Source organism: Colletes gigas, unplaced genomic scaffold (genome assembly GCF_013123115.1).
Source record: "Colletes gigas isolate AHSC1104 unplaced genomic scaffold, ASM1312311v1 Colletes_gigas_Sc00006, whole genome shotgun sequence".
NCBI lineage: Eukaryota > Metazoa > Arthropoda > Insecta > Hymenoptera > Colletidae > Colletes > Colletes gigas.
Window position 1 is genome coordinate 46,254 of NW_025106635.1, and position 24,872 is coordinate 71,125.

Sequence of the window (24,872 nt, forward strand, 5' to 3'; positions counted from 1 at the left end):
CTAACCACCTCATCACCCACTCTATCCAAACTGATCCTTATTCTTTGCCCGTATGTTATGGGGCACTTGGTTGTTCGCCAACCGGACGATATCTAATTAACCACCCATTAAGAATTGGAACGGGGAACAGAGTACAACGAGAAACGTCGATATTCTTCCGTTTGTCAAACTGCCAAATTATACATATATGTATGTATAACCCAGACTGATTCGTATCCTTAGAAATAAATTAAACGATCAATTTGACGGGCGACACGCGACGCTTCGCAAGCGATTTCATTAACGTGTCTATCGGTCTTGCCAATAGCGACTAACTAAATCTCTTACGAAGAGACTATCGCGAGATAGATCAACATTTTCCGTTCGTTCGCCGAGAACGTTACCGATATCGTAGACATGTCGGAATATGTTACAGCTACGACATTAGCTACGATCATTATCGTCATATCATTAACTTTCGAATCAAACGATCCATGTGGATAAAACGTTCCGCGCACTACGAGTCGTCGATAAGTTACAATTTTAGTTGCATCTTTTAGCTCCTAAGTCGATATCTAAATACGAAGGCTGACGAGTGATTTAGCTTAAATCTTCTTTACATTTTGTAAATAAAGCGCATAAGAAAGAAAGGAAGAAACGTTTATCGATAAACGTTTTCATAGGCAATAACTTATTTATTATTAGACAAACACGGATAATTGTCCAGTTTTAACGTCGATCAATTAATACAAATCAGTAATATACGCATACACGCAGAGACACGCGCGCACAAGTGTAGATAATTTTTAAAATAACGATCATTATTGTCAACTACCGCATATACATATAAGGCGTACAAGATATACGGAGACGTTACGTAATATAGTATCGGTAACGATTATTAATAAAAAATAACGTTAAAACCTTGACCATTCTACCAATTCTACCAATTCTACAAATTCTACTTCTACCAATTTTACCTTCCGCTAAAATATTCAAACGGTTTTCGATGAAATCGCTGCTACCGCTGATGATTACCTTTTCACTTTCTTTCGTTGTGTGTTGATCGCGCGTTGCCCGATCGAAAAAATAAAACGAGAATACATCTACAGAAAATTGTTCGATACAAGGTAATGTTCAAATCCTATCAACAACTTCTCTACAAGTATAGAATTTTATTGTAACAAAGGATTACCTTTTCACAATAATTATCGATGCTATCGACATACAGTTACAAAAGAAAATGATTCGAGTTTCGGAATAGTTTTAATTATCCGCACCCACCGTTCCCGCAGCAGCTGCGCTTTGGCGGTCGATACCCTCTGGAACCGTCTCCCATTAACGGATTATAGTCTACAAAAATTACATACTGTACTCTATAACATCTATACCGCTTCGACGTTGCCATCTTACGATTCCCTCGCCTATGTACCTTTTTTTACCGATTTAGCTTTATTATTACCAACGGGGAACCGATCGTTCGACTTGTTCTCTAGTCCTTGACCCGCCGCCAAATTGATATCTATTAATCTAGATTGTCCATTCTGTTCTTTTTTACACTGAAAGAACAAATTTCTTTTTTTTTTTTCTTTTCTTCTTCTTCTTTCCCCTAACTGTTTCGCTCTGATAAATTCGATTGCGCTCGGCGACCTTAACATTTTTTTAATTTCCTTCTAAATCCAAGGTATATGTAGTTTCTAAATTACCTCTTTTTCTGCTAGCGCAGCCATACGTTTCTCGTAATAATTCTGTTGCATTCTTTGCCTCGAAGCTTCCAAAGCCGACAATCTTTCTTGATAAAGATCTGTATCTACGTACGTACGTACAAATAAATTAATATTTTCATACGCCGCGTAAAATAAACGATACAATAAAATACTACAAAGGATTGGCGTGTCCGGTTTGCTTACTCTTATGATACTTTGCGGCATAATCCTGTTCGTCCTTTCTTAGTTTCCAATTTCTATATTTTTCCCAAATGTATGGAGAAGCGTACCAAAAGGAAATTGCAATTGCTGTCACGTACCATCCCACAGGCGCGATATAAGCCCATGCTGTCCAATATTTCAGATAAAATTATATTACGCGCAATAAAACCATTCCTATCTAGCAAAAAACGTTAAACAAACGAATCAAACCATCGAGTTTATACCATTGTACCCCTTTCACACACGTTACATGTACAGATCGATCGCTTTACAGAATCTTCAAATATACCGTCTCGATAAGAGAAAATCCGACAAATAACCAATACTTTTTCAACTCTTTACTTCCCAAAGTAATATCAAACGAAAGAAGAATGCCACGTCCATAACCTACTATAAACCAGAAAAGTACAAAACGTAAACACCCTACGCTATAAATATCCCAACAAGAGTTCATTCAAATGTAAAGAAACTTAATTTGTTAAAATAACGTCTCTCTGGTAACGTCCAAACATTTTTAGGTTATACGTTTTGCGTTTGTTCCTCTGACATATACATACACATATTATATATATATATATATATATATACACACACATATACTCATCCCTGAATAAGATATTTCAAACTGACCATCACTGATGTAATCCATCTTCTAACTTTATCGTTTTTAAGTAAAATCAAAAATATCTGATACGAAAATGCATCGAGTGCTCAAACTGAAAATACAAATATTAGGAATGACTTGACTGATCAAGTGTTCCCAGATGTAGCACCATTTTCGCGCACGCGCGTTCGAAAACGTTTGCGTCTTTCATGCATAAGCTATGCAGCATAATCGGTATTACGACCATTAATAATTGCGTAGTTTCTATGTTCTACGCAACTTGCATCGAAACCTGTACAGATATGTAATTGTAACAATTCGTAGCGATAAGTTTTTTAAAACGTTTATAAATATTTCATACTCGGAAATATGTAACCGCAATTGAAACGCAAAATATATTAAAAATTTATATGTGTCGCTTATTATAATAAATATACTTTACCAATCCTTATTGGCCCATTCCAAGTTGACGCGTTTTGAATTCTTCCAATTGCAATGGCGTTGATTGCGTGCCGCCAACTTCTCGTCTTCCATTCCAATTCCAATCAGAGAGAGAGAGAGAGAGAGAGAGAGAGAGAGAGAGAGAGAGAGAGAGAGAGAGAGAGAGAGAGACTCCAACAGAAATAAAATGCAAATTAAAATCAAATGCATTATAGTAAACATACCTAATCATAATTAAAGAATAATTCGACTTGAAATAATATGTACGAGATATGGAATGTTGTTTAAAGAGATACGATGAATCGACGCCGGTTAGATATCGAAGAAAACGCGCGAAACCCGATTCCGTTTTTCTCACAATTCCAACACAATTTCCAGTGGACATTTATTAATATTAGACAAAGACGCCATCAGAGTGTAATGGAAAGTACATAATAGTGGTGATGAAAAAGCGTTTAGATATGAAAGACAAATGAAACGTAAGTACGTAAGTACTTACTTTATTAGTCGAGAAACTATTGTGATACGTCCGTTACGCCGAAATCCACAGACAGAACGAATAACGACGATCTTGAACAATTAGCAGCGACATCGCGAGAATTCGGCGGTGGGTGGAGAAAGGTCCGATTGCTGCGATGCTGCGATGCTGCGATACATTTCATGTTTTTCCAAAGGAAACCTTAAACCTCGAGTCTCGAATAATATTCTTGATACTTGTGCTCGAGGTTGCCTCGGGTACAAACTACCACTCTAAAATATTCCAGACGAAAATTTAATTAGAGGTAGTGTGACCGGACATCGGCATCGACAAGTTTATTTTCAGTTCAAGTGTTTTCCCGGAGTTACCGTCCTTCCCGAAACCACAACCGTCGCTCGTCTCTTAAGTACTACCGAAAGTAGACAAGATCAGGTGTAAGATTTACTCGTATACCTCGTCTGTGGTAGTATCGTGGTCACAAGTCTCTTGGTACACTACACATATACATATATATTTCGTTTGCTTCTTTTTTTCTCTTTTATTACAATATTGTAGATATCACGAGAAATATTAATCAAAATATTACTAACTATGTATATAATTAACATAAGGGGAATACATTGTATAAACGAAGGATATTTACAATATGTATTGTAAAATTGATTTTCGTTTCAATAACCGTATTTTTCGTTAAGATTTGTTTTTCCATCACCTAATTGATCTTTCGGCGGAACCCACATCGAGTAATTATCCGCGTAAATCTCGTCTTGATGGCAATTCGCTGCTTGTCGGCGTTTCTTCGTTGTTTCGCCTTCATGCTTTTCTAGTTTTTCGTTTCTTCTCGGAGATTTATTTATAGTAATGGTGGTAGTACTAGCTGCAATATTTGTAACAGCAGTAGCATCGACAGTACTAGAAATAGGGGTAACAACAGTAGTATTACTAATAGTAGAAGCCTGTGATTCGGGGCTTTCCTTATCGATCAAACAGGAAGAATTAAATAATAGCTCGTCTTTCTCATCAACGTCCGAGTCTCCTTCAGATTCAATTTCCATTTCTCTGCCCGAGATTGTACCAGATACTGGCAAGTTATTATCTGTATCTGTTATTTTAACACTTCCTTCTTTCGTCTACGCAATATGCAATGAAATTTCGGAATAGGATTATACGTTTCAAACGGAATGTTTAACAACGATGAAACTTTGAAACTCATTATTGCTTACCTTTCTACAGTGTTGAATTCCGCTTGCTTTCGATGACGTTCCTTGCGAAAGATTCGACCTTCTTTCCCCTTCATGTATCGTTTCATCTTCGGTTATATCATGATAAATAAGAGCTGGTAAATTTGCCGGTCGTGTCAAGTTTAATAATTTAATTAATCCCGCTTCCTCTTTACGAAGAGTTTGTAATTCCAGTTTCATCTTGGCAATATCGTTTTTCGTTAAAGCAAACGAATTTAAGCTTGACATAAAAACATCCAACGCGTCCTCCTCTGTTGTTTCTTTCTTTGCATTATTTTCATTTTGCCAAGTTTTTATTAAATTTGACAAATGTGAGATTCGTTTCGTCACTTTTGTATGTTTTTCAAGCTGGAAAAATACGAACACGAATAACATTTCTATTTGAATTTCGATCTTTGTAACAGATAAATGATAAAATGGACAGAAAATTTAATCATCGACTCACCAACGAATCGTACGTTTCGACTTTTTCTTCCAATTTACCAGCCAGTCGCATTCTCTGCTCGCGTTTTTTTTCTATCGATCCTGTCCTATCCAAATAATTATCTTCGTCCGAATCGTAATAATCTTCTGCTTCCCAATTTCTTGTTTTCCTTTTCCTCGCTTCTATACACAATTATAATTATGAAATTAACGATCCATATTTATGTTCCGCGTGAAAATGCTGTCCAACAATCTCTAATAACTTTCTAATAAACTTTTCAAAGATCTACGTTTCTATAAAGTCTTTTCGTTGTTCAGAGGGCGTAAAATATACTAGTTTTTAGATCTCGGCCTTACCATGGTTTGCTTGCCTTAACAATCCATACTTGTCTAAGATTTTACAGGCTTCCAGCGCGCACTGCACAACAGATTCTTTTTTTTTGCCTTTGACAAGAGCTTCTGCTCTCACCGAACGTCCGATAACTTCTTCCATCGGAAGACTATAGTTTGTTTCCATGAAGAGATTACATATTAAAAATACATATACATATACTATACGACGTATCGTAACGATCTATACTTACTCCACCCAACATAAAAATTGCCCAGGTCCTTTCTCTTCGGTTTTATATTGCAAATCGTATCCTTCTCTTTCGAACCAGCCTCTTAGAGTTTTCTTAGGATCCTCCAAAACTAAATTCTCGTCGACGATGCAGGCATAAGGATTTTCTTGTAAATCTGTTTCTTCGTCCGCATCCTCTCCCATACCCCAATCAATACCATCGCCCTCTTTTTCATCTACGGATGCTTCCCCGTTCGTACCCCGTTTTTCTAATTCCAACGCTTTCATTTCCTGAAATGTAATTTCTCCTTATTGGAAAGACAGCCGGTAAATTAAACAGACGTTGAATGTTGAAAAAATAATATAGAAAAAAATTAAAAAATACTTTTAATTCTGAAACGGTATATCGAGATTCTTCCTCTTGATCGTCCGGTGGTGCTTTTAAAATGTATTTCCTTTGACTACAACCAAACCTAAGCATATGACCACCCCGTACCCTTACGTAAACATAAGGTTTTATAAGATTTCCGTTCCAATATGTGCCATGAGTACTTCCCAAATCATAAACGTAAAATCCTTTCGAATCATCCTGGTCTTCGGTGGATCTATATTGCAAAACAGCATGATATCTCGAAATGGTTGGATGTGCTAGGGATACGTGACAAGAAGGCAACCGTCCGACGATGTAGAAATTTTGTTCGGCGAGCGAAATTGTCTCTAGGATGACTCCAGATTTTAATACCTCCATTTCATAAACCTTTTCCGGTTCTCCACCCCAGGAGGGTTCTACGTATGGAAATGGAGAATCGTTGGAATGTTCTTGAGGTATCGAAACATGGTCCGGGCAACGAATGGTAGTTTCATCTATCGAAAGTAATGATGTTTTCGAAATTTTACCTACTGGCCGAGAACGTTTGGGACTGATAAGTACGGTCGGCTTTTTGAATGTAGCGGTATTAACCGTATTGTTTGTATCCTCCGACGAATCGTTTGTATAATTCTCGGTAGAATTGACAATGTTTTCACATTTCGACGCTTTATCGGTATTTATTTTACATTCCACTTGACTTTTATTTTCGTCGTTCGAACGATCTTCCGAAGGAAATTTCTTCTGTTTCGATTCTACCGCTAATTCCTCGATGTTTATTTTCGTTTCCATGATTATCGCCGTAACTTTTAAGAAGAAGAGTAGAATGCTGCTTTCCAATGATCCAAGGAATTCTTGTTACTTGAAATACGTAAAAATTCTTTAAAAGAAACTTTCTACCAAACAACCTAGATGATAACATGAATAGAATAGAAACAATGTCCACTAACCTCACTTATACTTGTCAAAATCATGTATACAGTAGAGTAGATGGATCGTATTACTAGATGGGTCGTGTGTGAACAGTAAGTAAGTATGTAGTATGTACCTTGATCGAGCAAAAATGAATATCGTACGGTCCCCGGCCCCTGATTGGCTGTTTTCGAAAATTCTCTAGAAATTTGATGAAAATGAATAATGAATAATGAAATGAAAGGAAGCTAAAGTGTAAAACGTACCTAGATCCTGATGACAGGTAAGAAAAAGAACAGGTAAACCGACTCGATTCGTCGCATGTCAATTTGCAGATTATTGAGAGTTGGTGTGTATGACGCGCATCAAGCGCGCATCAAGCGCGCACCACGCGATACATTTCTTAAACAAATAAATAAATATTATGAGAATGTAGATGAAAAATAATAAATTATTTTTATTTGACACCCAATTGGTCACACTTGTCTGTGATTATTAATCATTTATACAAATTTGTTTGGTTTATTTTGTAGCAGATACATATGTAGGTACCTACTTACTCTTTATAGGTTATTCATTCATATTGGTGATAACGAGTGTTGTAATCTTGTACGTATTATAGGATATACATATCTTACAAGTCGTGTGCAATTCTCGTCACGTTAAGCGCATTTAATTCAATAATAAGAAAATGCGAGAGATACTGCTATTTCTGTCTGCCGTATAACTTGTTCGTTTACAGTTTACAGAGTAACAAAGACTAGATTTCTTCACACGTTGTTACAATCAATTGCAATGCAATTGCAGTTTACCAATGCAGCAGGAATCTAGGGATCGAGCATTCTCTCTATTCACTCTGTAATAGTTTTCTAACTTGTGTTTTCAATAGACAATATTATGGATACGCAAGTATATGTATTATCGATGATAAATTAAAAAAAAAAAAAAAAAAAAAAAAATTAGAATAAACGATTTGTGTCGAAAGCTGTAAAAAAAGTAGTATTGAAAAAAAGAATTGTTGCAGTGCAAAGGATTAAAGTTATCCGAAGAGATGACGAGAAAAAAAGAAAAGGATGAGTTTGGTAAAAAATCGGTGTTTTGAAAAACACTAATGGATAAATAATTCGTAAGTTTGTTAAAAATTGGCCAGTCCCGGGCCTGAAAATTCTTAAATCCGTTACTGCGACGATCGTCCACGTCGAGGCGCCGCAGGCTAGCAATAGGCGTGACGATATGGCGCATCGTTTGAAAATCCGTCACTTGGGTGTTGGGTGTTGGGTGTTGGGTGGTGGGCGTTTTGGGAAATAGAGATATCGGGAGGAAAGGAACTAGTTGGCGTATATCTCGAATAAACGCGAGTTAACGTTGCTCGTAGCTTGTAAAACGATCGGAGAAACGGAGGTATTCCGGTTTAACGAGTTTCAAATTATACGTACTTGTGTATGTAAGTACACGTATCGTACGTAAGTTTTTCGACTCTCTGGTTTCTATAGCAGACTGAAAATCGCTTGAACGAGTTCCTTGCGTAACCGTAGCACAGCGAATAAGAAACGCAGTTACAGAGCCTCGTATCTATCATACGACTCGTTACGTCTGCGCGTAAAAGGCAAACGACAAACAGCAGAGAACGCGCGGCATGTCAGCGTAGAAGCAAGCGGGTGAAAAGGGCATCTGCCAGTCACAACATCGAACGGTCTCGATAAAATCGGATCACAGGCGTTGGAGCGCATCGAGACGAGATGAAACGAGCGCGCGCGCGCGAGCGCACGAGCGCACGAGCGACGCGACATGCGTCCCCTAACACTGACTTCCTACTTGGAGATTTCTATCGACACGATAGACGTTCGTCGCGAATCAACGAGATCTTTCTGTCGAAAAGACTGGCAAAAAAGATTGGAAAGAATTTTTCAATATGGCATGAATATTACCGATATAAGCATAGAGGTTTCTGCGACCGTCGATTTGAAATTTGAAATATAAATTTGATAATTCAAAATGGCGAATCCAATATGACCGATTTGTATAGTAAACACTTTAAATCGTTCCATGAAAATTAATAGAGGATATAAGGTTTGTTTTCGCTGCAATGCCACTGTGAAGGTATTAAATGATCGATAGAGAAAAGTGTGAAAGGATCCAGGCGAATTTGTAACAAGTAGCCGGTAGATAAAAAAAAACTATCGAAGAAAGTAAATTTTGTAAAAGGTTGTATCGGAAAATTTCAGAAAGCTTGTAAAAGAGCTAGAAATAGGTAATAACCATGGAACGAAAAAATAAATAGATTTTTCGGGAATTTTATTTACAACAGCTAATATATGTATATGTAAAAAGGTATATAAATTATTTATCACTGGCATCGCTGTAAGTCTTGCTTGTACTTGAATCTCTCGACGAAGCGAAGAGAACCAAAGCCACATCTTTTGCGTAAATAGGTGCGAAATGTTTGAAAATATCCGAAAAGATGGTTCGAAGGTTTGATCTCCTCGATCGAAGAATGGGTTACACTTTTGTATACCAAGTTTCATGCAACTCTAATAAACGTACAGAATCGGTCATACTGGATGAAGCGTTTTATATTGAAAAATGTTTATGTTAGATTGGCAAACGGTTGCCTTAATAAGCCCGATGGAAAAATTTTTTATGGAACTCTGGAAACTCGTTTTTATTTTTGGCCAGCTTTTGTTATTTCGTCTTACGGATTCTGGGATAGTTGTAATTAGTTTGAAAATATTCGATGGAAATAGTAGTAATACGCATAATAGGTAAACTGTAAAATTAAAAATGAATTTCAGTGTTTGAGAAGCCTGTTACGATAACCGATCGAACGTTAACTATGTTGGCTATGGTGAAAACACACAGCACGGTAGGTAGGTAGGTAGGTAGGTAGGTAGGTAGGTAGGTAGGTAGATAGATGCGTCGACTGTAATGTCCAAGTTTAAAGGAATTGTCAAGTTGAAAGAACTACTTTTGGTCACCGTTTCGCTGGAAGCACAGTTATCTACTATAAAGAAATGGTTGTTTGGTAAAAAATGAGCAATAAACGTCTGAACGGCGCGGCGCGGCGCGGCGCGGCGCGGCGCGGTGGGCGGCAAGACGATACTGTCGGTCTCGTCGTTGGCATTTTTCCGTCCCGGAACGATAAAATGAGCGATCGAATCGCGTACGCGCGAGGTACATATGTGGAATCGTGTGTTTTCGTACGATCTGCGAATCCCGAAGGGCACGGGAACGGCCACGGTATTATAGAAAAAGGGGAAGAAGTGAGCGGCTGTAATGTCGGGGGGAGAAAGAGGAAATAAAAGAGGAGGTCGCGACGAACAAGAGGATTGCCAGAGTGTCCTAAGTTTGGTGGCGAACGAGGGTCATCGCCGCGGCGGCGAGGTTATCGACGAATCGAGAAAAGGTGGGGAGATTTTTGTGCGTCGTGGACGTATTCGATGGAGATTGAGTAGTAGGCCGAGGAAAAGGCAAAGGAACGCGATCGGAGGTGGTGGTATTTGGTGAAAATAATAGTAAGCGATAGGCGCGCACGTCTCGTATCGAGTCCCCGTGTAAGATGGAGAAGAAGAGGTTGGCGCGTGCGATTCGGATCGGTTTGGACGGAGCGAAGAAGAGGCGGGTTCGTTGGTCGTACGGGCTGGCCGCGATAACGAGCATCGTGGTGTTCGTGGTGTTTTGGTTCACGAACGTGTTCCGTGACGCGATTCTCTCAAATTTGGAGCTACGAAACGGTACCCCGGCATTTTTGCTGTGGCAACGACCGCCCGTCGGACTCGCGTTCCACGTCTACGTGTTCAATTACACAAACTTGCCAGAGTTTGAGAGCGGTAACGCGAGCAAGCTTCGAGTGCAAGAAGTCGGTCCGTTCGTCTATCGGGAGACTCTGAACCGTTTAAACGTGGTGTTGGAGGATAACGGTACGGTGACGTATCAAGAGAAAAGAAGTTATCGATGGATGTCCGGCAAGTCGGAAAACGAAACGGTGATCGTGCCGAACGTGCTGTTGATGTCGACGCTCGCTTTCTCGCGAAATCTACCGTACGCGGTGCAGCTCGCGTTGACGATGTTCTTGTCGGGTTTGCGGTCGAAAACGTTCCTCGAGCTACCGGTAGGCGAGTACCTCTGGGGTTACGAGGACAAGCTGTTTCAGGTGGCCAAGCCGTTTGCCTCGCTCAAGCATCATTTGCCCTTTGACGAATTCGGCATTCTCGCATTCGTACGTATCGGACGGTTTGCTTTTCTACCGGCACGCCGCGGACCATTCTTCGCTCGCTCGCTCGCTCACTCACTCGATCTGACTGGATTTCAGAGAAACGGCGTCAACGAGGACCGTATCACGATGAACACGGGCGTCCAGGATCTTGGAAACATTGGGATCGTCGAGCGCGTAAACGGAGAGAAGGATCGTAAAATCTGGGGGGACGTGAGATGCGACAGAGTGTACGGAACCGACGGCAGCATGTTTCCACCCCGGTGGATCGAGCCTCCGTACGCGGATATCTACGTTTACGCGAAAGACATGTGCAGGCAGATTCCTTTCAGTTACGAGCGCCGCGAATTTTCCAACGGCATTCCCACATTGAGGTAACCGCAACTACACATACTTTATGATTTCCCTCTTTCTCTCTTTCTCTTCGCTTTCTCTCCGCTTTCTCTCGTTTCCACCGACCCGGAGACGAAAGAAAGAAAGAAAGAAAGAAAGGAGGAAAGCTGCGTGTCGTTGATGGAAACGTTTCATCAGTTCGATGACCATAGGTACAAAATATCGAGCAACGTTTTTACGTCGCCTCGCAACAAAGACTCGTGTTTTTGCCCGAAGGAATCGTACGATTCGATCACCGGAAGATGTCCCCCGCTCGGGACGTTCAACATTTCCACTTGTAAATCCGGTGCTCCGTTTATCGTCTCGTTCCCGCACTTTTGTTCGGGCGACGAGTCCCTGTTCCAGGCTGTCGAGGGACTCACGCCTCGACCGGAACACCGCGACAGCTTCATCGATCTCCATCCGGTACGTATTATTTGTTACGCGGACCGAGGTACGCGATATCAAGCTGTGCTCTACTCACGATGTGCCGTTACCGATTTTAGAGATTGGCCGTTACGGTCGCCACCAGAATCAAGTTTCAGTTGAATCTCGAAGTACGGAAAGCGACCGGCGTGCCGTTTGCCGGTAATCTGCAAGACGGCTCGATTCTTCCTTTGATCTGGATAGATTCCGGAATAGAGGAGCTACCCGAATCTGTGCAGGATATTCTCTATCGCGGCCATTACCTCGTAAACGCCGTCGAAGCTGGATTTCAGTGGTGCAGCTTGGTCGGCGTGATTCTCTCTTGCGGAGCGTTCGTTGCCGCGTTCAAGAGAGAGGAAGAAACCGAGGGTAAAGCGGAATCGTCGCAGCATCAGCAGAACCAGCCAATCGGCCAAATCGAATTCGTTCGAACGCGACATTTTTCCGACACGCTTCCTCGTTAACGAGCCTAAAGAAAACGCACGCGCGACTTTACCATTCCGTCGTTGGACGCAACAAGACAAGAGTGGTAAATTGATACGAAGCTGAAGAACCAGCGTAACCGTTATCGGGCTAGTCGGAGCAACCAGAGGGACGACATTAATCGCGTCGGTCGATGTGTACGCGATTATCGAGCCACGTGGCTGAATTACGTTTACGTTTACGTTTACGTACGCGTACGCGCACGCGTACTTACGCCGTACGACTACTTATCGAGACAAGAATCTCGACGTCTTGGATCGAACGCAACAACGCAACCACGTACATACATGGACGAATAGACCGTTTCGCGATGTTTCTTTTTACCAAGACTGATAACCTTACGTTGCATCCAACTACATTTTACAACATACCAGATAACCAACACCTTTTTTCTTTCCTTAATCGCGCCGCGTATCACGAATAACGCAAACGATTCGACTGGCCCGTTCGGACTAGGGCCTGGCGGCCAGACCGCATCAAAAACAACGACCAGATACCTGTCCGACTTTTTTATTAATTTCAAAAAAATCCTTTTAAATAGACCCGAATTACGCCCGATTTCCAAACTATTTCGCTATTTTCCTAACTTTGTTCGCTTCGTCGTAGAAAACTAAATTTTTCCAACAACCTAACCGTGATCTATCTCTAGTAACGCATTTATAACGAGATACATGTACAGAAACGGATAATGGATAACAATAATATCTCGCGATCGCTGTCGGATTCGTCGAGGTTCGCGCGCGCAATCGAGTACACGCATGTACTTGTATATACATATACGTATCTGTCTGCTGTCTGCTGTCTGCTGTCCGTCTGTCTGCCTGCTGACTCTGCGCGCGCGCGCGTGTGCGTGCGTGTTCGTGTGCGCGTGTATGCGTGTGCGTGTGTCTGCATGTATATATACATTTATATAAATATACGTGCACGTATGCACGTATTGGACGGAACGATTTTGTTGGCTACTCTACTTGGCGAGCAAATATGTACAGCGCATCGGTCCTTGGAACCCGATCACCACCTCGCCTTGACCACCGTGCGCAATACTCGAAATTTATTAAAACTCGTTCGCCAACTGTTATTATATCGTCTACTATCTTTTCCCAATAATCTTTCGTCTCGTAACTTGCAGGTGAATATATCGAGGCGTCCGAGGATCGCGAGGATCGCGAGGATCGCGAGGATCGCGAGGATCGCGAGGGTCGCGAGGGACGCGATCGTAAGCTCGAGAAACGAAAAGAAAACGGAAATAAAAGTGAAATAAAAGCGAAACTGAAGAGATGCGTGGTCGCGTAAGTTTATTGCCGTTACGCGCAACAAACGTTGGCGTCGACTCGTTTTTCACCGCATGTTTATTGAAAGTTCGCATCGATTGTTGGTCGTGAACCGTGAATCGAAAGACCAAGAATCTATCGTGTATCGCCGCGCGATATTCGCGTTTCCTACCCTTGTCGAGATCAACGGGAGAGAAAGGTACGCACGCGTGCACTACCCTTATCGAGACGCGTTTCGTCGCGAAGCGCACCGGTCGAGGCGGAACGTGGACTTGCGTTCACGATCGGAAGCACCGCCGCTCGATCGTGCATGCTACTTGGAACCCGAGGAATTCTGGAAAGCTGGATTCAGTTGACCGGTTTTGCCAGCGTTCGCGTTCGACGGTAACGGATTGCTGAGGTGGAGTTTCTCCTGGCGCTTGGCAGCGCGGGCCAAACACACGAGCGCGCCTATCAGAACGATCGCGCCAATCGCTGCCAGAGCTCCGGATACTGCCGCTCGAGCTATCGGTGGTACGTCCACGGCCATCTTCATCAGGCTACGCATCTCGACGGGAAGCTCGTCGATGCCCTGTAAACACGTTGCAGAACACACGCACGATGGAACGTGCCGTTAATAATATGGGGCTAACCGCGGGAGAACGGTGTCGACTGTCGCGCGAATTTTTTACACTTTTACCGATACGAGGTAAAGATAATACACGAGATAATAGCTAAGAGTAAAGTAGAACTGTTGTAGAAGCAGGGTGCAATACTCACGTCTTCGAACCACATTATAGGGAAAACGATATCCGGAAACGAGGCAACCTGTTTGATATCGCGTACTTGGCTAACCGCCAAATTAATCTGAATCCTCGCCTTGGCCCTCAACGCCGTACCCATCATCGGTTGAACATCGATGTAAAACTGATGCTTTTCCTCGATCGGTGCCGATATCCCGGTTACCGCCTCGCGGAGAGCAGGATCCGCTGAAAGGTAGTTTCCTCGTTACGTTTTTCTCCATATAGCCCTTCTAAGGGAATCGCAAGGGTACGGTGGACCGAGATACGTATTTGAAACGAATCGAAAATCTTTTAAAAGCTTCGACGCGAAAACGAAGATTTTCCTACGACCGTGATTGTGACAAGTTGTCGTGGTTGGTTTGCGAAAGCGTGAATCGCATAGTCGCGTATTCTCAACGAGGACGATTTCGCCGGTGGAAAAGTTCTCACGACTAGCGTGAGCACCACCGCAGGCCGTTGGAATACGTGGGAAACGATATTCGAAATCTACGGACCGTTCCGTTCCGTTCCGTTCCGTTCCGTTCCGTTCCGTTCCGTTCCGTTCCGTTCCGTTCCGTTCCGTTCCGTTCCGTTCCGTTCCGTTCCCCGTTTCCTATTATCCCTTGTAAAATGTTATCAGAGAGTGCGTGCGATGAAACCAACAACCGGACGATATCACGTTATACGTGTGTACGTTACCGAGGTAAAAGTGCGGGAAGCTGATCAAGACCGGTGATTCGTATTGGCACAGAGAGGCGTTGAAGGTTCCCTCGGGAGCGCAGGGTGGTCCCGCCGGGCAAAAACATCGCTGAGATTCGACCCTGCTCGGGGAGCCGAAAGCATCCTTGGAAGGGACGAATCTGTATCCAGGAACTCCACCGGGTGTGGTCACTTCCTCCTGAGAATTTAAGAGAATATCGTTTCGAACCGCGATTCGGATACCAGAGAGAATTTCATCCATCATCGATTACCTTGAAGACCAGAGGCAAAGCTCTGCAGAGATCCTTGTCAAAGACTTTGAGCACCGTTTGTTGGTTAATGCGCGGAGGGAATATACTGCCGTCGCTGCCGGCGATGCTGTCGCATTCCGGAGTGGTCCAATGACCAAGGCTGCCCTTTCCGTTCCATTTGTCGAGAATTCCATACTTGGTGATGTCCCTTTGGCCGGTGAAAATGGTAAACCGATCGGGCATCGTCGCGTTTTTCCCGTACAGCAATCCGAATTGATCGTAAGGAAGTTTTTGTTCCTTCGGCACAACGTCCTTGGCCAACTTTAACAACGGATCCTCGTAGCCCCAGAGCAACTGACCGATCGATACTTCGACGAACGGCTTTATCCTCAGAATGTCCATTATCGAAGCCATCGCCAGTCGGAGAAAACGCGCCGCGTGCTTCGACTGGCTGGTCGCCGATAGCATCGGCACGTTTGGCACTACCACCAAATCTTCCTCCGAGCCGATCGATTTTTCCTGCAATTATCATCCTAAGTGTCATCCACACACGGTCGGCTAAATCGATCCATGGTCGCCGATGTAATCGAATAGCAAGACAAACAGACAGATACATAGATAGATATTTAGCTGGAGGAGCACGCGTGCTTATCGGCGCGACGCACACCGTGCTAGCTACAACCTAGTATCCGATCGTTTGCGCTCTCGTTCGACCCACATTGTTTCTCGTAACAATACTGGGAACGAGGTGTCGCGGCGTCGCGCGTCTCTCGGAGAATCGTGCCACGTTGGCCAAACTCTATTCTACAGCTTTACTTTTAATTCACGGAAGCGCGTTGCTCCGCTATTACGATATTACTCAACTCGCGTATCGTTACCTAGCACCGTTGCACCGTTGCACCGTTGCACCGTTGCACCGTTGCATCGTTGCGTCATACCGCGGCAACAGAATTGTTGCTCCCCAAGCTTTTGGGTCACTCCGTGCCAACACTCTTTCGAGCAACATTCTCGCTCGCACGACGTTTCCATAAACGTATCTCGCTGCTGTCGTAGCAATTTATCGTACGTAACAGTGTGAAGCGCGGCGACGATCGTTGAATCGATTTCCAAGTTTCAACTGGCACGCAAATCGAGAAATTGTTGAAGGAAGAGTCGAAAGGAAAGGGGAGAAATAAGCAAAACGTAAACTAGTAGAACGACCAAGTAAATGGAAAAAGTCGAAACGCTTACCGGCGAAAAGGCGAACCGTTTCTTCACTTTGTACGACACCGTATCGTTCTCGTTGAATTTCACCTCGACCTTTTCCCACTGTTGCGAGTAGACGTAAGGGCCGAGCTCCATCAGCACCGGTTTCTCGCCATCGTTTAAAAATTCATCGGCATTCGTTACATTGTAAATGTAGACGCTCAGCTGAGGCGAGAGAGGAGGCTCTCTCCACCAGTCGAACGTACGACCACCCTCGCGGAGAGCTATTTCTCTGTTCATCAGAACGTCGACAAGTTTTGGAAACACTGCCGCTAAAATTGCAGCCACGATGATCATCAGAGCTCCAACGGCTACCGCTGCCCCTATAAACAGACAAAAACTGTACCTCTGTGTCGAACGACGACAAAAACGGCTCTATCGCTCCGGTGCTTACATACGTATCAATTTAGAAATACATAATGCTATCCACACCGAAAATCGGAAAATGTACAGATTTTTTTGTCGACTTTTGTCAACTTCCTCCTCACCACCACTCTACGTTTTCCAACCATATTATTACTATTATTCTTGTTATCGTTATTATTACTAATGTTTGTATCGCGCCGCATCGCAACGGAGCGCGCGCGCAAACACGCAACGAAAGAAAGTTGCCGTCGCGATCGCGTTTGCTTTCTATCGTGTCGCGTTTGTTCGCTTCCGGAAGAATCCTTACGTTTCACGTTTCGACCAAGCTTTTCCCTCCTACTATTCGCTATTTGCTTCTCTCTGCGTCTATGCTCTCTTTCTCTCTCTCTATCTATCCATCCATCTTTCTCTTTGGTCCACTTTTGTTCTATTTTCTATAAATTGTCATAATACCGAACAACCAGCAACAAAAGTACCCTTTGTCGATCTAGACGATCGAAACGTCTAATTTTACTCTCTCGTTGTTGGTATTAATCAGAGAGCGAATTGTTTCTTACCACCCATTGCGGTGCATCGAGTCTCGGATCCAGAAATACGAAGAAACCCGTTCGAAAACGTTGCCCTTCTTGATAAACTTGCCAGCAACGCACGCAACGCACGCAACGCACGCAACGCACGCAACGCACGCAACGCACGCAACGCACGCAACGATTACGAAACATCGATACCTCGAAATGTCCGTGTCGTCCGAGGCTCGATTGTTCTCGTATTACGCTCGTAGGTACTAGGCTCGCGCTCTCTGCACAGAGTTCGATGCAAAGAAATTCGAGCAACGACTATACCGGCGATTAATTTTTCGATCACGTAGTTTCAAATACTCGTACGCCTCACCGTTCACGAGTAATCGACCTTCGTAACGAGCGATCTTACTTTTTCAAGTCCGACGAAGGCTTCGAAAGTGGTAACCTAGACCGCGTTTAGACCGACTCGAGCGACGATCCGTCGTCGTGTCGTCACGAAGATTTTCGGTTCGCTCGTCCGTCGCAATCACGGCGAATTATCTGCCCGTTCCATGTCCCTACGCACACAATTTTCCAAGCATTGAAATTCGATGCAAATAGCGCACGAGCTTGAAGAAAAACCGACGACACGACGCGATCCGATCGAGAATGCAAAGCACGATTTATCCAGCCGCAAACGTCACGCGGCCGACCTTACAAAATCCTTCGAGCCGGTGTCGCGACCTCGAAGCTACAACTTTCCACGAGCGCGACGCACGGCCAAACAAATCCGTCCCCGTCCGACGACTCAATTTGCAAAATGTCCAGTTTCGCGTCGAACGAGACAACGATTTCGTTTCGTAGATTACGAATCGAGGTAAGTGAGTAAAGACCAGTGAGCCGACCGACCGACCGACCGACCGACCGACCGACCGACTATCGATTACGTCGCGAAATTCGCCCGGATGAAACGCATTCGTCCAACGATAGAATCGTTTCGAAACGTCGATTATCCGAAAGGCGTGTCGCAAGTAACGCTAACGTCGCGTATGCATTCGTCGTGCAGGGCAATGCGTCGTCAGCCGATGTGGAAATTCCAACGAGACGGGTCAATAACGATTTCCCGCGTCGCGCAACCATGCTCGCCGATCGGACAAATTTTTATCGCTGGCTCGGTATCGGCAACGACAGTTGCCGTTCATCCTCTACAAACGATCCACCGTTAGCGGCGTCGGCGTCGGCTCGGACATTCGTCCGTCGAACTCGCTCGCCGATTATCGCCAATCAGAAATGGAACGTCCAACAATCATCGAGCAGTCGGTCGTCGAATAATAACCGGCGAACCCGAATAAATAAAAAAACCGGTCGCCCATGAATATCTCGTAATCGTAGCCGGTTGTTGGATAGCGTCAGAGGACACGGTAGATGATTGCAACGAGCGAACCGCTGCGCTGCTTTCAAGTACAAGCGCTGTTTACGGATAAAAGGATCGCGCGCGGCGATGCCTTCTCTGCCTTCTCTGCCTTTTCCATACTCGACGCGCAAAACCAAATTTACCAACTACATATGTACATATTTCTATCAACGGTCAATATTTACCACAATTTTATCTTTCATTCCAATTCTCTATATCGAAAATGTTGCAATTTTTTTATATCCTTGATTGAACTATGACATTTATCTATGTTACAGGACACTGGAACATCGTAGCTATCTCTATGTATATTCCATAGAGATATGTAACGGAAGGAAAAAGAAAAGAAAAGAAACCGAGAGCGACGATAGTTTGTTTAGTTCGGTTTGAAATGATTGGCGAGGATAAAATTCGTAAAGGATAAAGAGGTGCGCGCGCGAGGCATGAGAAACAGCAAGGCATCGCGGCACGACGACGGTCGATCGGTCGGTCGGTCGGTCGGTCGGTTTGCGGTCAACGAAGAAAGAGGGCCGACCGGACAGCCAGCCACGAGCGGGTTGGTTCGAACGGTCGGTCGGTCGCGCGTTTCAAACTCGCGCGTCACTAGCCTCCTTACGTAACAATCGATTTCGATGGAGAGACAAATTACGGTTTCCGTGCTATTTCGTGAAAAATTGGAACCAAATCGAAACGAAGGAACCAATCCGTCGATTCGAAAGAAATCTTCGCGGCGAGTTTCGCGCGGAACACACAACTTTCGTCGCGCTCCCGTTCTCACAATCGTCCGAACAAGAGCTGCAGCTGCTGCGGCTGCGGCTGCGGCTGCGGCTGCGGCTGCGGCTGTTCCAACTATAAGGCTGAATCGCGCAACCGAGTTCGTTGGATCGTTGTCGACGACGCGAAACATCTTACGCGAGGAGAACCGTCCAACAATTTGTAGCGGGTAACGGCACGCGTACGCAGGCCGCGCGTATATGCGCGGTACTACGCCTTTCCTCGGACTTTCGAACGCGCATCTTGCCAAGAGGAACAAACCGCATTTATGTTCTTCTTGGACGATTTTGCGTCGGGACACCGATACACCGACACTTTTAAATCTTACCAGCTTCCCTTTCGCGAACCGATTACGTTGTTACGACACAAGCTAATTCGTCCACGAAACAGAGTACCGATAGGTGAAAGCGCAATGGCCGCGAATTACCGGTCACGACAGTCTTCTACCCTCGTCAAAAGACCCGAAAAAATTTTGTTTGCTCGGTTCGCGTTCCCGTTCCCATTCCCGTTCCTGTTCCCGTTCGTTTACGCGTAAAATCTCGGCGAGAATGGAATTTTGTACGGCACATTCCAAGAGAGCGAGCGGCGGTTCACCTTCGCCGTAACACGGCCAATAAATTATACCATCGACCGGACAGAAAAGACCGTTTGGCCAGCACTCTTCTCGGCACGCGGCGGCTCGAATAATTCGCCAACGACTAAGAAATTCGGTTTTTTCCTACAATGGGAACGGACGTTGCAAATTGAAAGTAAATTCGTCGGAATGGTTGCAGGATTCGGCAACAGGTGTTCGCGTACCCGAAAACGCTTATCCTCCTGTTAAGCAAGTAAACGCGCACGACCACCACCGTTGCTCCGATATTCGACTCGAGAGGAATGCAACGTTCCTTCGATAATCCGTATCACGATATGTTGCGCGCGTGGAACTTGGTACGAGCCTCGTTAGAGCGAAAACCTGCCTCGGCAGTTTACCACGTTGCCACGTACCTACACCTATTCTCTTTCTCTTCCCTTCTTTTCCATTCCGTTACCTTTCTTTTATTCTTCTCCTTCGCCTCGACGACATTTTTCATCTATTATACTTTGCTCGCCACCCCCTCTCTCTATCTCCTCTATATCGTACACGCCGTACGCGATTTACGCGATTCCTATTCTATAGTAAAGGGAGGTAATCTTCTCTAGTCTTCTACGAAGATCAACGATCGATCGATCGATCGATCGATCGATCGATCGGAAACGGTTTAAATATTAACCACGCGTATCGTAAATTTCCCAACAAGTTACTCGAATGCATGGTTCCGCGGAGCGTGCGTTTCATTCGACTTGGAAATACCGAACCTACATACCTACCTACGCGTACTTGTCAGCAATTACCTACTCGTTATTATATAAGGCTACGCTTCCTGCTCTTACTCGGAAGGTACTTGGCGTCTAGCAAACGAAACAACCTCCACTCCGATCACCGATCGCCGATCGCCGATCGCCAATCGCCGATTCGAATCAATCCCAACGAATCTGCGGTATTAAACGTCGGGATTCCGGGTTTCTTTTCCAAACCTGACCATCCATTTGTTGTAACTGGTGCGAGAATATTTACGTGGTCGCGTTCGAGTATCGAGAAAGAACCGCGACGGTAGAACGAGACTCGTCCCGCGACTTTCCAGCTGCTCGATGCGAATCAGCGTCAAAAAGTTGCGCAACCGGTACAAACGACCAAAGAAAAATCTTGACGATAATAATTCTGGAATCACAGGTATCCTCTTGCTCGATCGTTTCTCATAATAGTATCAAAGTTCGCTTTCTGACGCGCCAACAATATCCGGAGGCTATGCAATTACGTGCGCGCACTACATTAACTCTCCTAAAAATGCTACGTCGCGTCGTTGCGACACTCACGCGACAATTATTTTTCTCGCTATTCTAATCACATAGTTTTCCTCGATCGGGAGCCGCCACGTCATTCGATACATGGAAATTGTACGTGGACACTTTATGCGTTAAAAATTAGCTGCTCGGTGGATACAGACAGCAGCAGCGTGCCACGCCGCACCGGCTAATTTCGTATCGCTCGATCGCGTTAGCTTTCGCGCGCATCGTCGTTCGGACAATACCTTCGATAGATATCTGGATACGTAACAGAGAGAAAAAATCGGTGCGTTTACGCTCGAGAATCGCAAACTCAAAGTGAAAGTAACAAAGACACTGGCCTCGTAAATGTTTGCCTTTTCGTCGGGAGGATAAGCTCTGGCTCGAGTTGCGATCGAGAACGTCAACGAGTCGTCGTCGGTTGATCGTTACGTAGCGACGGTGATTCATCGAGTGGGCATACGAGATGACACGTTCATCAAATCGAATTAACAGCGTACCAAGTGTGACGGTTCTGGCGCCGGTAACTGCGTTAATCATCTCGTTAATCTACCCTTCGACTCGACTCGACTCGACTCGACTCGACTCGACTCGACTCGACTCGACGACGTTATCCGATCGCTCGAAAAAACTACGTATCTACGTACCGCGTACGGTATATGATCTTTGTTACATTTTTGCATTTTACTCACACCATCGTCTGAGGAAGCCGCCTTGCAGTTTCGCGCAAATCCCACGATGTACCCTCATCTTGATCAATCACCGCGGCGTATACGCGTCCACGTATTCTTCTCGCTACCGTTCGCACACGCTCCGCGCCCCTCTCTTCTTTCACCCAAACGACTGCACGCGTTTCCTGCAACTCCTCTCTCTCTCTCTCTCTCTCTCTACTTTATATTACACGTTCGCGCCTTTATAGCGCTTTTTCTTCTTGACGATTAGTATTTGCACTTTTCCTCGTCGTCCTCGTCGTCGTCCTCGTCGTCGTCCTCGTCGTCGTCCTCGTCGTCGTCGTGATCGTCGTCTTTGAGTCGATCGTCGTTATCGCCGTACAACTCAAACTTCCCGACCGCGTTTATTCCCGCGGAAGAACGAAGCGACAGGGGCGGTGGTACGAGGAACGACGAGAAGGAGAAAGTCTATTCTCCTTTCCAAGCGACAAGTGTGCCACTGGTAATACGTCGACGAGGAACCAACGATACACGCTCGATGCACGATACGCGTTCCAACCACGAAACCTAACACGGCCAAACGAAACGGTTTACTTTTATCCACAGATGAAGAAACTATCGAAACCGTTTTTAGCCGCGTAGACGCACACGCGTCTGAAACGAGCACGGCGCCGAGCCGACTCTCTGACCACCTTGGTTATGCTTTCCGCCAACAATCCGCTCGGTCCTCGCATGCGCCCACGCGATCAAAACACCAACGATCCGTAACAAGAAAAAATACGCGGCAATTACTCGCGGATTTCCGATTAAACTTTCAAACCGATCGAACAACGATCCGTCGCGTCGGACCAGAGAAAACCAACCATCTAACGTCGAACCGGGCGAAAAAGGAACGCGAGCGAAAGCTGATCTCCTCGCGAAGAAACGTATACAACGGAATGGAATGGAATGGAATGGAAAGGAAAAGAAAAGAAAGGAAAGAAATTAAACGAAACGAAACCAAACGAAATGAAACGAAGCGAAGCGAAGCGAAACGAAACGAAACGAAACGAAACGAAACGAAACGAAACGAAACGGAGCAGAACAAAGAGAAACAATCGCGACGACGTTAGCTAAAACACTGCGCGACGATGACCAAACGAACGCTACTCCGTTCCCGCACCACTACAGTTCAGGTGAACGATTTATTATTACCCCCACTCGCCGCGCGTTACTTCCAACTTGTACGCTCCGAACGTTTCATCGGTTATCCGTTCCACCGGTTCCTTCTATTCTTCGCGTTATAACCTTCGCCTCCTCCCTCCCACCTTCGCACCACGTACTTACACTTTGCCACTGCCTAACCGACCACGCCGCGACAACTATGTATCTAGCTACTCCTTTCCTCCTCCTTCCTTGTTTCTCTTTCCTTTCCTTTCCTTTCCGTACCCTGGCTTCTCCCTACTCTGCTACCGTTATTGCCATTTCCTATTCTCCTTTTATTTCACCTCCTATCCCTACCCACCTTCATCCTCACCACCTCGCCACCTCCCTCGATCCTGCCCCCTCCCACCGCAGAACCTACACAGTTCATCCTCTCCTTCTCCTCACCCTCCCATTACCTCTGTTTCACCTTTTCCTAACATTATTCTCCGTCCATCTTTCCTTTTAACCGTCGCGTCACCTCGCGTCGCGTCGCCCCGCCTCGCCTCGCCTCGCCTCGCTTCCAATTCATTCCCTTCCTACTTTTTCTTATTTTACATTTCAAATATTTCTTCTGCCTCTGACATTCTTTCAATCCATCGTCTTCGCCTCGCCTCGCCTCGCCTCGCCTCGCCTCGCTTTTAACCAGGCAGAAATTCATTTAAACGCCAACAAACCTTTACAACTATATGTATAATACATATACATATACGTGACAATACCTAATAATTCATCAAATATTTCTTTTACGAAAACATTCTTTAAACATAACTTTTCTATATTAAATTTTATTACGCTTTACCAACACCTAACGAGAAACGTTGGGCATTCCACTGAAAAGATTCAAAGTGACTCCATAAAAATGTTCGTATAACAAATACTTAATAAATTACTTCGTGTCGTTACGTTACGAAACTCAGTCTGTGTGTAACGTATTGCGAGAAAAAACGACAAAAAAAACAATTTAAAATTCTTTATCCGATTCTCGTCTCATGACTTGGTCGTCACGTGTCTCTCATCCGTGTTTGCACGGATTGTTCCGAAAGCCCCCGAAATTACTGCCGAAAGAGCAACATAGTGCGTACACCCACGCGTCATTTCACCACAGATGATACACCTTTCCGAATTATTTTACCTCTGATTCGAATCGAAACGAATATAATGGGAACGATAATCTACGTCAGCCGGGAGGGTTGAGGGTTGAGGGTTGAGGGTTGAGGGTTGAGGGTTGAGGGTTGAGGGTGGGGCAGGAAGAAACGCGCCAAACTGTTACAGCAGCGATTTCAACGGGGGCGAAACCAAACGACGCGTTCGTTGGCGCAAACAAACACGCAATTGCCGTCGTGTAATTGTGTAACGAATGCACTGCCCTTGCTCGAGACACGACAGGATTACGGATAACGACGAGAGCCTTGACCTCTTAATTGGAACCTAATCCCTGTAATT

General features: G+C 44.6%; 4 protein-coding genes across 10 annotated transcripts; 1 reads left to right on the forward strand and 3 right to left on the reverse strand.

Annotated features, from left to right (window-relative positions):
• Window positions 1–60: 60 nt before the first annotated feature.
• On the reverse strand, window positions 61–2,717 carry LOC122395578. Of its 2 annotated transcripts, XR_006258983.1 has the most exons (6): window positions 2,538–2,717; window positions 1,890–2,033; window positions 1,686–1,789; window positions 1,412–1,538; window positions 1,175–1,332; window positions 61–1,085 (listed from the first exon to the last, which is right to left on the reverse strand). XR_006258983.1 is itself a non-coding variant. In XM_043393263.1 (5 exons), the coding sequence occupies exons 1-5, from the start codon at window positions 2,554–2,556 to the stop codon at window positions 1,250–1,252; spliced, it is 477 nt and encodes a 158-aa protein (XP_043249198.1). In that variant the 5' UTR covers window positions 2,557–2,717; the 3' UTR covers window positions 61–1,249. The 2 variants fall into 2 exon arrangements, 1 of the variants encoding a protein (XP_043249198.1); XM_043393263.1 differs by having other exon boundaries at window positions 61–1,332.
• A 755-nt stretch (window positions 2,718–3,472) lies between these two features.
• LOC122395572 (scavenger receptor class B member 1-like) lies at window positions 3,473–12,414 on the forward strand. The gene is made up of 5 exons (XM_043393249.1): window positions 3,473–3,483; window positions 9,728–11,151; window positions 11,245–11,519; window positions 11,691–11,943; window positions 12,024–12,414. The coding sequence occupies exons 2-5, from the start codon at window positions 10,492–10,494 to the stop codon at window positions 12,405–12,407; spliced, it is 1,572 nt and encodes a 523-aa protein (XP_043249184.1). The 5' UTR covers window positions 3,473–3,483; window positions 9,728–10,491; the 3' UTR covers window positions 12,408–12,414.
• On the reverse strand, window positions 3,967–8,666 carry LOC122395571 (kanadaptin). Of its 4 annotated transcripts, none has more exons than XM_043393245.1 (9): window positions 7,496–8,666; window positions 7,202–7,337; window positions 6,974–7,119; window positions 6,042–6,884; window positions 5,679–5,947; window positions 5,452–5,594; window positions 5,117–5,277; window positions 4,654–5,019; window positions 3,967–4,560 (listed from the first exon to the last, which is right to left on the reverse strand). In XM_043393245.1, the coding sequence occupies exons 4-9, from the start codon at window positions 6,813–6,815 to the stop codon at window positions 4,102–4,104; spliced, it is 2,172 nt and encodes a 723-aa protein (XP_043249180.1). In that variant the 5' UTR covers window positions 6,816–6,884; window positions 6,974–7,119; window positions 7,202–7,337; window positions 7,496–8,666; the 3' UTR covers window positions 3,967–4,101. The 4 variants fall into 4 exon arrangements, with proteins under 4 accessions (XP_043249180.1, XP_043249182.1, XP_043249179.1 ...); XM_043393247.1 differs by having other exon boundaries at window positions 7,072–7,136; XM_043393244.1 differs by having other exon boundaries at window positions 6,974–7,136.
• A 1,596-nt stretch (window positions 12,415–14,010) lies between the features above and the next one.
• Window positions 14,011–23,408, reverse strand: LOC122395573 (scavenger receptor class B member 1). 3 transcript variants are annotated; one of them, XM_043393250.1, is made up of 6 exons: window positions 22,266–23,408; window positions 16,639–16,976; window positions 15,430–15,927; window positions 15,158–15,356; window positions 14,457–14,665; window positions 14,011–14,268 (listed from the first exon to the last, which is right to left on the reverse strand). In XM_043393250.1, exons 1-6 carry the CDS (start codon window positions 22,321–22,323, stop codon window positions 14,011–14,013), a joined length of 1,560 nt encoding a protein of 519 aa, XP_043249185.1. In that variant the 5' UTR covers window positions 22,324–23,408. The 3 variants fall into 3 exon arrangements, with proteins under 3 accessions (XP_043249185.1, XP_043249188.1, XP_043249187.1); XM_043393253.1 differs by lacking the exon at window positions 22,266–23,408 and adding an exon at window positions 21,058–21,391; XM_043393252.1 differs by lacking the exon at window positions 22,266–23,408 and adding an exon at window positions 17,577–17,598.
• Window positions 23,409–24,872: the final 1,464 nt, after the last annotated feature.